The 13,015-nt window shown below is 42.0% G+C and overlaps 2 protein-coding genes across 5 annotated transcripts in view; both read right to left on the bottom strand.

The window, feature by feature from the left end:
* The window catches only part of LOC126610492 (uncharacterized), a 32,687-nt gene that overhangs the window by 7,447 nt on the left and 12,225 nt on the right, over positions 1-13,015 (bottom strand). The gene's annotated exons all lie outside the window — the stretch shown is intronic.
* Positions 1-13,015, bottom strand: part of LOC126610483 (ankyrin repeat-containing protein NPR4-like) — a 38,363-nt gene that overhangs the window by 20,094 nt on the left and 5,254 nt on the right. For 2 of the 4 annotated variants that reach the window (XM_050278565.1, XM_050278564.1), the window contains exons 4-7: positions 2,859-3,008; positions 2,424-2,534; positions 788-835; positions 157-590 (exon numbers count right to left, since the gene is read on the bottom strand). In XM_050278565.1, coding sequence (XP_050134522.1) covers positions 157-590; positions 788-835; positions 2,424-2,534; positions 2,859-3,008 — 743 coding nt within the window. The remainder of the gene's footprint in view (positions 1-156; positions 591-787; positions 836-2,423; positions 2,535-2,858; positions 3,009-13,015) is intronic. The other 2 variants (XM_050278567.1, XM_050278566.1) reach the window with 2 other exon arrangements.

The following is a 13,015-nucleotide window of genomic DNA, read 5'->3' as shown; positions in this document are numbered from 1 at the left end:
CTTAGACGGCAACGGCATAGAACAAAGTAAGAAAGAAGTTAAATTTCAGAGTATTAAGTGACACAATTTGAATTTTGTGGGGTTAAGTATGCGGATTGAACTTCAGGGGTCATAAATGTAATTAAGCGTACAAGAATAATAAAAAGTAATTCTAACCTTGTACCATTGCCTTTCTCTCTGCATTTGCAAGGCTGCACCGGCAATACCATCAAGCTTTTCCTTTGCCAATGGAGATAACATCCCGGCATAATGTAGTATGCTGTTGTCGGAATGATCTCTCAAAGTCGTAATGAGATTTCTTTGACGAACCCCGTATATAAGGCTATAAACATTTTCTTGACGGCATTCAACAGCATAATGAAATATGTTCTTTCCATCCTTTAAGCCTCTGAACAATAATTCTGGTCTGGCTTCACATAGAGATCTAACGATCTCAACAGTCCCATTTTGAACTGCACTGTATACTGCTTCGTACACAAGGCCATTCCTCATTTCTTTATGATTTAATTGTGCTATCCCGTCACACATGAAGGTCAAAATTGAAGTTAATCGAACATGGGTCAATTTCAGTTCACGAATGCGGCTGATTCCTAGGTTGACATTCAAAACAATGTTCACAACCACAATTTTATCAATAAATAAATAAATCGATAGTTTCAACAAATGAAAAATAGGAGCTAATTGAATTTGATAAATCAACCGACATGATTCAACAAAGGTCTGTGAGAAGTTAATTGTGTGTATCATTTTTTATAAATAAATTAATTAATAATTAATGTCCACGTACCCAAAAACTCTGAAAACTTCGATGGAAGTCCTTGTAATAAATTGAAGACTGCGACACAAATTTAAAATCAAACTTTGCTTCCAGAATTTGTTTATATGCTGATTAGATGATATATGGCAATGGCATAAGCAAATTAGAAAAATTAAATACAAATCTTATTTATATACTGATTAGATTATGCGAGAGACCTTTTCATTATAATTTTTAAGAGATATATACCATGTATTGTATACAAACGAAAGACTTTTTAATTATCAAGCATGTCCCAAAAATTTGACATATTTTTCATGTTCACTTTACGTAAAATAATGATTTATAGGTTGGTCATGCAGCCGTCAAAACCAGTCATTTTTGAATGCCAAATGAGTTAAAAAAAGGGTCGTACATAATTGAGTGCTTGTTGAGGAGGGCTAGTGCAATAGTGAAAATCAAGCTCCCTTCCCACCTTAAAAACCTATTTAACTATTGACCTAAAAAAAGAGAGCTTGTTCAGGGAATCAGGGTGGGTGGTTCATATCTCGTCCCATGAGAACAAAAAAGAGAAACCGCTAGCCTCTCTGCACGGGTGAAAGGTTTTTTTCACGAATTACATATTTTAAATGCATTTATGCGCGTTGAATGCTTCACTTGTTTTTTATTTCATTATTTTCTTCCGTTGTGTGACAAATGTTTGGTTTTTTTTTTTTTGAGTTCATCGATATTTTTACACTAAGGGGATATGGAGTTTGGCTAAGCCACACAATAAGCAGCCTAATTTGGTATCGAATTCGCCATTCACGAGATTCGAATCTAAGACCTCTCACTTCCAAGTGAAGAGGTCACTAGAATGTAGTACTGAGTGACCTCTTAGTACGTACTACGGTCTAATGGTATTCCTCTTCACTTGTAAGTGAGAGGTTTTAGGTTCGATTTTGAACCACATTATTATGGCTGGCCTAGTGTAAGGCTTAGTCTACTCCCCCACCCACTTAATGTAGATAATATTGTTTGTTCAAAAGTAATATTTGATCATCTCATCACATTAATTACTAAAATTCAAAAGTTACATTCATTTGTATATGGACTATGTAATTATATTTCTTTAATCAATCGATACATATTTGTTTTAACAACAAGAAATCATCAAATATTCTGTTTACAAAACCTCATTAAAAAAAATGAACTTTAACAAAAAACTCTCGGTACTGTTTATTTTAACGAAAAACCACATTTTTAAACTAAAAAGTCAATCATTGTACTATTCACTTTACCCTTTATTTTGTCCTTATCGTTAAAACTCAAAGTTTTCAAACACTTTTCATTAGTTTTCCTTTAAAAAAATTAAGATGTTATTAGATTTAGTTTAGTTTTCTTAATTTTCAATTTTAATTATTTTTTTTATTTATGCATCTTTACTCAAAATTTTAATTTGAATATCTACATATGAAAATCTAATCATTTTCAATGAAAAATATTTAAAAGAAAATTATATGTCATCATATATGATACCTATATATCACCTAACTAATTACTAAAAACAAGGAGATGGATAAATGAAAAAAATCAACCAAAAAAAAGAAAGAAAAGAAAGAGCAAAACATATGACTAGGACTTCAACATATCAAACCATAGTTAAGAGTTTTGAGATGTATCATACCTGTGATATTCCTTTGATTGCCTTGTTCATTTTCTTGATTTTGAAAAGCTATCGCAAAATCATCGAAGGAATCATCGAGGGAGAGGGAACAAGCATAGTTTACGTGTATACCTATCAAGAAATACGGCTTCCTCATTCAAAATACTCCTTGCATATAGTGTCTATGACATAAGACCAATTATGGTAGTACCCATTTGTATAGGAAAATATTAAGGAGACCATCTTATTTGATGGAACGAGCATGCTCTATGTATATACCTACCAAGAAATACGACTTCCTCATTCAAAATACTCCTTGTAGATGGTTTCTTGGAATTAAGGAGACCATCTTATTTGAACCACCTTATGAAATTCGTGGAAGGTGACATTTGTACATGCCACACATAGTGTTGACAAATTTGATGTTAGTAAGAGAAAAGGGAAGATATTACTAACATTTATAGATCCACCGTTGCCAAAAATTGAGCGACATCCCACTAAGGAATGCAGATGGCACACTAGAAATTGCAGATAAAGGGGAGTGTATTCCGTGGCCTCGAGTACATGCCATGCCTGGGCTATGCATAAGTAACTCCCATGCAATATCTGTATGTATGTATGTATGTATTTAGACCAATTATTATTATTATTATTATTATTATTATATATAAGGCTTTCTCACTTTACTACTATGAAATATCATGATTTTTAAAATTTCATACATCAAGTTTTTTTTTTTCATTCCAATGTCACATCTAAAGTGAGATTTATGGGACACTTTCATACTTCTGTTAGGTTTCCATTAGAACCTCCGTTAATGCGTGACGTGGCGCCCACGTGGGGTCATATTGACATGTAGCGCCCATTCATTATACACATGGGCGCCAAGTCACGCGTTAACTTAGGCATGACGAAAAACTTAATAAAAGTATGAAAGTTGTTCGTACCATACTTGACCAATCCCGAAACTACCGAGCACCGGCCAACGCTATACTGTCAAGGACCCAGAAGAGTTCCCCTCCGACCAGGAGGCCAATCACTACTCGACACGTGTCAAGATTAGAAGCCAATCAGAGCGCAGCACGTGTCAACATCAAGAACCAATCATAACATGACACATGTCAATGTGACAAAGCTACAAGTTTTTCTATAAATAGGGGTCATTCCCCCACAATATTGCCTAATGCCATTTTGTGTTAAATCATTCACAAGAACTCACTAAATTGAGAGCTTGATCCTTTGTACTTGTGTAAGCCCTTCACTACTAATAAGAACTCCTCTACTCCGTGGACGTAGCCAATCTGGGTGAACCACGTACATCCTGTGTTTGCTTCTCTGTCTCTATTCATTTACGTACTTATCCTCACTAGTGATCGAAGCAACCAAGCGAAGGTCACAAAACCTGACACTTTCTGTTGTACCAAAGTCTTCGCTGATTTTGTGCATCAACATTTGGCGCCGTCTGTGGGAAACGACACTTATTCCTACTCTCTTCAGCTGTGTCAAGCTGGTTTCTATCATTCGTACACTTTCTTTTGATCAGGCATCCCTCTCCAACATGGGAAGCGAAGGAAGCCACAGCACACAGAATGACACCCCTCTTGCACATAGTGCGAAACAACGAAAGAAGGAAGGAAAACGAGTTCTTCTTCAAGCTAAAGTCGATGAGTTGGAAGCTCAGAACAACAAGATAGCAATGAGGAATGAGGTCCTCCAGGAGCAATATGAGAAGCTCTTCGAGACACTCCACGAAGCTAGGCAAGCTCAGACACGCGAGCTTGTTGCCCCCGTGGAAGTCAACCATCAACTGGGTGCCCTCCAACATGGAGGGTCACATGCATTCGACATAGATATCCCTGATAGGGAACAGATTACCCCTCGACTTGATAATCAACATGAGGCTTCTCTTAACCCAGTTGCTTCGACCCGAACCATGAGAAGTGGAGGGAGACACCTCTTTGCTGAAGGGGCAGAAGGATCGAAAGCCGTCTTTCGCGATTGTCGGGATTTCCTGAAGCAACGTCGAGAGAATTCCATCCATATAAGCTCAAAGATTAATGACCCAAGGATTTCTGAGAGACTCGGTCCCCTGCCACGGCCCAAGCCGGCCACCAATTTGGGGAAAGGGCAACAAGTCCTAGAGAAACATGAGGGTACAGGGGACTCAGAGGTGTTCCGACAGACATACCCTGGAAGCCAGTACAGCGAGTCCAGGGAAAAATCACATGCCCTTGATCAAACCTTCCTAATTCCAATAGGAGATGGAGATTTATGAAAGAAAGCTCCAGTGACACATAACTCCGCTCAGGACCCCCTTGTCCTACAACTTCTTGAGGAAGTAAACAAGTTGAAGGCTGAACGTCAGGCTGAAATACCTGACTGGAACCAACCCAGGCCTGGCCCTCTTACAAGGAGGATCCTCAACACCCCCCTTCAAGCAAAGACAAAGCAAAAGCTTGGCTTGCAACTTTATACTGGAAAAGAGGACCCGATTGAGCACCTTAACCTCTTCGAGTCCACCATGGCATACCGGATGCACACCGACGAAGAGCGATGTCTTCTCTTCCCCTCCACCCTCTCTAGTGGAGCTCTAAATTGGTATTGTCGTCTTACACCTGAGACGGTAGACTCATTTGAGGAATTGAGGAAACTATTTGTTTCCCAACACATTTTCCAAACCGATCGCTTGCACTCTGCAGATGACTTGTACACTATCCGCCAGAAGCCAGACGAGTCATTACGTATGTATGCTGGCCGCTTCAGCCATGAATACTCCCGGTGTGCCGAGGCAGACGACAAGACTGCCCTCAAAGCCTTCACGGCAGGCCTACGTGATTGTTTCTTTAAATACATGATCAATGCCAATACTTGGAAGACTTACTCTGAGGTGATGGCGCAAGCTTATAACCATGCCTCCGCCGAGGCAAAGACATATCAGGAGAAACCCCCTACAACCATCCTTTATCAACAAGTGGGAGGTGGAAGCCAGACTCACCTAAATGAGAAGACCTCGACTTTCCAAACAGCAGTGGCACCTCCCCATGCCTTGCATAATGCTTCACCGAATCAACAGACATATCAATTTCAAGGCAAGAGGAAGGATTTCCATCCTCACCACTCTCCTTTCAGTAAAAAGAGTAAGGGACACTATCCCGATAACCAAGGGTATCGCCACAATAACGCTCGCCCCCAGGCAGTCAATGCAGTGGGTCAAACCCGCGTCAAGATACCCCCTACCCCAAGGTATGAGACATACACGCCCTTGAATGCCACATGCGCGGCCATTTACCCCAGCATAGCTCACCTGATACCAAAGCCAAAGCCGAGGCACCCAGATTACACGCCTCCGAATAACGCGGGCATGTTTTGTTGCTACCATGAGCATAACGGCCATGATAGCGAGAAATGTATCATCCTCCGTGATCGTATTGAAGCTTTGGCACGAGAAGGAAAAATTGATCAATTCCTTCTTCACCCTCAAAGGGATAACCGTAACCAACGCCAGGTGAATGTCATATATTCCATAAGCGGCGGCACACCCATATCTGAATCTTCCAATAGGGCCATGAAAAACAGTGAACGAATTCTGAGGCCTGGTCACCAAGTGTTTCACGTGGAAGACATCAGGGGAGGGAAGTATCAAAAGCCTAACTGGGATCCGATATGTTTCTACCCTGAGGAAGAAAGAGGCATCATCTACCCTCATAACGACCCATTGATCGTGGAGGCTCACATAGCCAACTTTGATGTTCGACGAATCCTCGTAGACACAGGGGCTTCGGTCAATATCATGTTTGCCGAAGCTTTCAGGGCACTCAGTGTAGCTGAACACTTGCTCGATCGCTCGATTTCTCCTCTGATAAGCTTCTCCGGTGATATCGTGCAACCCTTAGGGAGCATACATTTACCCTTTACTATTGGTACAGGCCCTTACACGGCTACCATTACCACTAACTTCCTAGTGGTTGACTGCCCAACGACATACAATGTCATCTTTGGGCGCACAGGCATCAATGATCTCAAGGCTATGGTATCCACGCATATGCTGTTGATGAAATTTCCAACCCCCCATGGCAACGGCTACATCAGAGGAGATCAGCTTAGTGCACGATCATGTTACAACACTTCAGTCAAACAACAACACCTGTCTGTCCCCAAGGAGACTCTCTCTATACATAACCAAGTCGTAAAGACCAGCCTAGATGAAGCGAACTTGGATCTTCCTGATAGCAACAGTCAACCCGACGACCCTCGAGATGACTCCTTCACCCAGCAAGCACAACCCGCTGAAGAGTTAGAGAATGTCTCTATCTCCAAAGACAATCCAGACCGCATGGTGAAGATTGGCACTACTTTGTCACCACCCCTTCGGTTGTCGCTGATCTCCTTTTTGCAAGAGAACGCCGAGGTCTTCGCTTGGTCATATAAAGATATGCCGGGCATCTCTCCCGATATCATCTGTCACCACTTGAGTATTGATCCCAAGACCAAACCAGTAAAACAGAGGCGAAGATCTTATGATGTTGAGCGATACGAGGCGATGAAAGCAGAAGTTGAAAAACACAAGGACATAGGCTTCGTCCGTGAAGTCAATTACCCAACATGGGTAGCAAATGTTGTCCTTGTTAAGAAAAATCCGACCAAGGAAAGTCTCCTGCTTCAAAAGGTCTTGTGGAGAATGTGTGTCGACTACACCGACCTAAACAAAGGATGCCCGAAGGATAGTTTCCCTCTTCCTCTCATTGATAGACTTATAGACTCTACGGCAGGGTGTGAGCTCTTGAGCTTCATGGACGCTTATTCAGGATACAACCAAATCCTCATGAACCCCTCAGACCAAGAACATACGGCTTTCACTACTGACAGGGGACTGTATTGCTATAAGGTCATGCCTTTCAGCCTAAAGAATGCAGGAGCAACTTATCAAAGACTGGTCAATTCAATGTTCGCCGAACAGATTGGGAAGAGCATGGAAGTTTACGTTGATGATATGCTAGTCAAGAGCAAACATGCTGACCAACACATCACCAACCTATCTGAAACTTTCACCATTCTAAAGAGGTATCGAATGAGGTTGAACCCCAACAAATGTGCCTTCGGCGTGGGCTCTGGCAAATTCTTAGGCTTCATGATTAGCCAACGAGGCATTGAAGCTAACCCTGAAAAGATCAAAGCAATCCTCGACATGAAAGAGCCAATAACTTCAAAAGACATCCAAAGCCTTACTGGCAAGGTGGCAGCCTTAACCAGATTCATCTCTAAGGCCACAGACAGATGTGCTCCTTTCTTCAAAGCACTCAAGGGAAATAAGAAGTACATTACATGGACGGAGGAATGTGCCAAGGCATTCAGGAACATCAAAGAGTACATGAGTAAAGCCCCTCTGCTCTCCAAACCAGAAGTTGGTGACACTCTCATCATCTATCTATCGGTTTCGGCTTCAGCAGTCAGTTCTGTTCTTATTCGAATGGACAGTGGTGTCGAACGGCCCGTCTACTACGCTAGCAAGGCCCTACAAGATGCGGAGACACGATACTCCAACATTGAGAAATTAGCTCTAGCATTGGTCATGTCTGCTCGGAAACTTCGCCCTTATTTCCAAGCACACGCCATCATCGTGCTTACCAATCACCCTCTTCGACAGATACTCCAGAGTCCTGACACGTCTGGACGAATGATCAAATGGGCGATAGCATTGGGTGAGTTTGACATCTCCTACCAACCAAAACCAGCCGAAAAAGGTCAAGCAGTAGCAGATTTCATAGCCGACTTCACATATCCTGTTGACATTGCTTCTACACCTGAAGCAGTAGCTTCATTACCATCGGAAGCTCAGAAAGTAGAATCAACGACCTCAGCATGGAGTCTGTATGTTGATGGCTCATCCAACCAACAGGGCTGTGGAGCGGGACTAGTCTTGACTACGCCCGACAAAGTAGCAATGGAGTATGCTCTTCGTTTCAAATTCAAGGCATCAAACAATGAGGCCGAGTATGAAGCCCTTCTAGCAGGATTACGTTTGGCCAAACACCTCGGGGTTAAACAAATTGATATTTTCAGTGACTCCCAATTAGTGGTCAACCAGGTTACCAACAACTTTGATGCTAAGGACAGCTCCATGGCAGCATATCTTGCGCAAACACAACTTTTGCTCAAGCACTTCCGCTACCAGATCACCCAAGTTCCTCGAGCGGCAAACAGTCATGCAGACGCCCTGGCTCGCCTCGCCTCAGCTGTGGAGGACAAGATTGGAAGAAAAATTCATGTCGAACTGTTGGCAACACCAAGCACCATGGCCGCAGAAGTATGCAACTTACAACAAGGGGATAGTTGGATCACCCCGATCTATAATTTCCTTGCTCATGGCACCCTCCCAAATGATAAAGTCCAGGCTAAGCAAATTCGATACAAGTCTACCCGCTACCTGATCATCAATGATCAACTCTATAAGCGAGGTTTTAGCCTGCCATACTTAAGGTGTCTTACGCCTGCCGAGGCGGAAATCGTCCTTCGGGAAATACATGAGGGAGTCTGTGGAGATCATGCTGGATCTCGGTCCCTAGCACACAAGACTTTTCGCCAAGGATATTACTGGCCAACACTCCACCAGGATGCCATCAAAGTATCCCGCTCATGTGACAAATGTCAACGATATGCGACTATTCCTCATTCCCCTCCAGAGCCTCTTACTCCTATGATCAGCCCTTGGCCCTTGGCCCAGTGGGGACTTGATTTGATCGGCCCAATGCCGGCAGGGAAGGGCAAAGTCTGTTACGCAGTCGTTGCAGTGGACTACTTCACAAAGTGGGCCGAAGTAGAACCCTTGGCAACCATTACTGAGGCAAAGATAGAAGACTTCGTGTGGAAGAACATCCTTTGTAGATTCGGCATTCCCAATGCGATAGTCACTGACAATGGGCGACAGTTTGACAACAAGAAGTTCAGGTTGTTCTGCTCTAAGTTCAACATCAACTTATGCTTTGCCTCTCCAGCTCATCCCCAGTCTAATGGACAAGTTGAGGCCATCAACAAAATAATCAAGCGCACTTTGAAAACCAGCTTGGACAAAGCTAAAGGCTGTTGGCCAGAATTTATACCCCAAGTTCTTTGGTCATATCGCACTTCATATCGGACTTCAACAGGAGAAACTCCATTCTCACTTGCCTTTGGCACATAGGCGGTTGTCCCTGTTGAGCTCGAGCAAGCAACATTCCGAGTCCAGAACTACATTCAAAGTGAAAATGACAAACAACTCACCCTCAACTTGGATTTAGTCGAGGAACACAGAAACCAAGCTCACTTGAGGAATGTCGCCTACAAGCAGCGCATCTCCAACTATTATGACTCTAGGGTCAAGCCTCGTTCTTTCAAAATAGGAGACTGGGTCTTAAAGAAAAGATTACTCTGCGACAGAGTCCCGAGTGAAGGCACACTTAGTCCAAACTGGGATGGACCGTATGAAGTCATTGGCATCAGTCGCCCTGGCTCTTACACACTTAGAAGCTCCGATGGCAAGACCCTTGGCCATCCATGGAACGCTGATCACTTGAAGTACTACTACAAATAGACTCACGATGTACAAGTGTTGAGCTATAGCCGTTCGGCATCCTATGTAATGAAGGCCATTTGGCAATGAATTCAATAAAGAGGTAATTTAGCCAACTCAGCCCTCACTCTTTTACATTCATAGCAAGCGATGCCGGAACCCTTCTCAATCAGAAAGCAATCCGTCTTCCACAGTCACTACAAAACAAGCAAATGAAGACCGTGTCAAGCGCCAAAAAAAAAAAAAAAAAAAAAAAAAAAAAAAAAAAAAAAAAAAAAAAAAAAAAAAACAAAAACAGCTTCATCCAAAAAGCTTCACCCGAAAAGCTTCACCTCCAAAGCTTCACCCACAAAGCTTCACCTAAAAAGCTTCACCCAAAAAGCTTCACTCGAAAAGCTTCACCTCCAAAGCTTCACCCACAAAGCTTCACCTAAAAAGCTTCACCCACAAAGCTTCACCCAAAAAAAAAAACTTCACCCGAAAAGCTTCACTTAAAAAAGTTTCACCTACAAAGCTTCACCTAAAAAATCTTCACCTAGAAAGCTCCCTCTACATACTTTCACCATCAAAGCTTCACCTAGAAAGCTTCATCTACAAAGCTTCACCATCAAAGCTTCACCTAGAAAGCTTCATCTACAAAGCTTCACCATCAAAGCTTCACCTAGAAAGCTTCAACACCAAAGCTTCACCTACAAAGCTTCAACACAAAACCTTGCTCCAAATAAACAAATTTTGTTCACAAAACCCAAGATGCCCTTGAACTTGTACAAAAACACTTGGGTAAACATAAACATTTTTTGTTTTACACCCACAAGGGCCCAAAATTTTCCTTCTTATTTATTCACTTATATATGTTCCCAAACATATTATAATAGATCCAACAACAAGCCAAAGTCCCAAGTTTCATAATGGACAAAAGTACAAGCAATTCATCAATAATGAAGGTGCTACAAAAATTGGAATCTGCCCCAAAATAGAAATCCAACCCAAGAGACTTTTTCTCTCTCTCCCTCTTCCGCCTCCTTTCATCTATCAAATTTCTGCAACCTCTGCTCTTCTCCAATGGAGCTGAATTTTGGACACCCTATAGTTCTTGAGCATATGAACAACTTTCAAGAAGGAACCATTTCTGTTTGAGCGACGGAAATTAAAGTGTTGAAGCTCCAAACATGATAGTCGGCTTCTTGCAGATTTCGAAGCTGTTGTGATGTTTCGAAGATCTGGAAATATTTAACCGTTAGTTCATCCTGAATTTTTGATATGTTATGAAAGAGTCGATGAGGAACAACTTCAATGAAGAAAGCATACCGATCTGAACAAGAGAAAATGGAGTTTCGAAGCTCACAACAAATCTGACGGGTTGACAGAAAAATAATAACCAGTCATTCATCATACCTGGATTTCTGGAGTTATACTGCTCCGAGGGATCTCAAATTTGGATATGTTGTAGTTCACGAGCTGAGGAACAACTTCAATGAAGAAAGCATACCGATATGAACAAGAGAAAATGTAGTTTCGAAGCTCACAACAAATATGACGGGTTGACAGAAAAATAATAACCAGTCACTCATCATACCTGGATTTCTGGAGTTATACTGCTCCGAGGGACCTCAAATTTGGATATGTTGTAGTTCACAAGTTAAGGAACAACTTCGATGAAGAAAGTATGTTGATCTGAACAAGAGAAAATTGAGTTTCGAAGCTCACAACAAGTCTGACGGATTAACAGAACATTGATGAACAGTTACTCATCATACTTGAATTTCTGAAGTTGTACTACTCCGATGGATCTCAAATTTGGATATGTTGTAGTTCGCAAGATAAGGAAAAACTTTCATGAAGACGACTTTGCAATCTGAGCTATAGAGAAAGGTGTTATCTTGCATCCACTCAGGCTGATTAGTGGAAACGAAAAGCAATTCCACCAAAGAAAAGATGAAAAAGAGAGAAAAGCTACTAATTGCACTTGATCTTGTCTAGTCAATAGCATGCAGCATCAAACACACAAAAGTTGGAAATATTTTTAGATAAAGCATATACGAATGTGTGACATCGAAACAAGAATTCGTTACTTTGACAAATTAGTAACACGCGAGACACCTCATTCGGCAACTCTCTTCGCCTGAAGACTTGGGGGACTCCCACCATATGCTACTGCACCTTGATACTCGGCAGTCTCACAACCACTCAGTGACTTGGATTTTTCAAGTCTCCAACCGAGAAGTTTTCCTCACTCGGGAAATTAAGGGAACACTACCTCAAACTACATGCTTCACTCACAAAGCTTCAACAATACAGGTTTCAACAAAAGCAAAAATTCAAAGAACTTTATGAAGAAGGCTTTGGTGTATTTAACACAATATGTTGAAATGAAGCAAAGCTTATTTATTAATATTTTCGATAAGCCACAAATATGTACATATACATGAGTCAAAATAAACAAACAAAAGGGAGCCTTCACAAAGGTTGCTTAGGGGAAGTCTCAGCAGTCGGTAGAGCCCCAGAAAGAGAAAGCACCGGAGGGTGGTTATCCGGAGCCTCAGTACTTGACAAAACCCCAGAAGGAGGAGGCATTGGAGGTTCATCATTTGAAGCTTCATTACCAGGTACAGCCTCAGAGGACGAAGGCAATAAATGCCTTTGGAACAAACCCACAAACCGCTGATGATCAAGTAAAACCTTACCATCAGATTCCTTCATCTGGTCAAGCTTCCTCTTCATGTTTGTAGCATAGTCATGGGCGAGCCGGTGCAACTGCTTATTCTCATGCTTGAGCCCTCTAATCTCCTGTTTGAGACTCATCACTTCAGCAGCCAATGATTCAACTTGGCGGGTTCTAGCAAATAGGCGTTGGGCCATATTAGACACAGAACCTGCACACTGAACACTAAGAGCCAAAGAGTCCTTAACAGCCAACTCATCAGACCGTTTGGAAAGTAGTCTGTTATCTTTGGGAGTGAGAAGGTTCCTGGCCACCACTGCAGCGGTCATATCATTCTTCATCACAGAATCCCCAACGGTAAGAGGACCAGTAGGGGATATGAAGGATGGGCGCCATATGTTGTCT

The sequence above is a fragment of the Malus sylvestris genome, chromosome 17 (genome assembly GCF_916048215.2).
Source record: "Malus sylvestris chromosome 17, drMalSylv7.2, whole genome shotgun sequence".
Taxonomy (NCBI): Eukaryota; Viridiplantae; Streptophyta; class Magnoliopsida; order Rosales; family Rosaceae; genus Malus; species Malus sylvestris.
The sequence above is the reverse complement of the archived record's forward strand: the minus strand, read 5'-3'. Positions and strand labels throughout refer to the sequence as shown.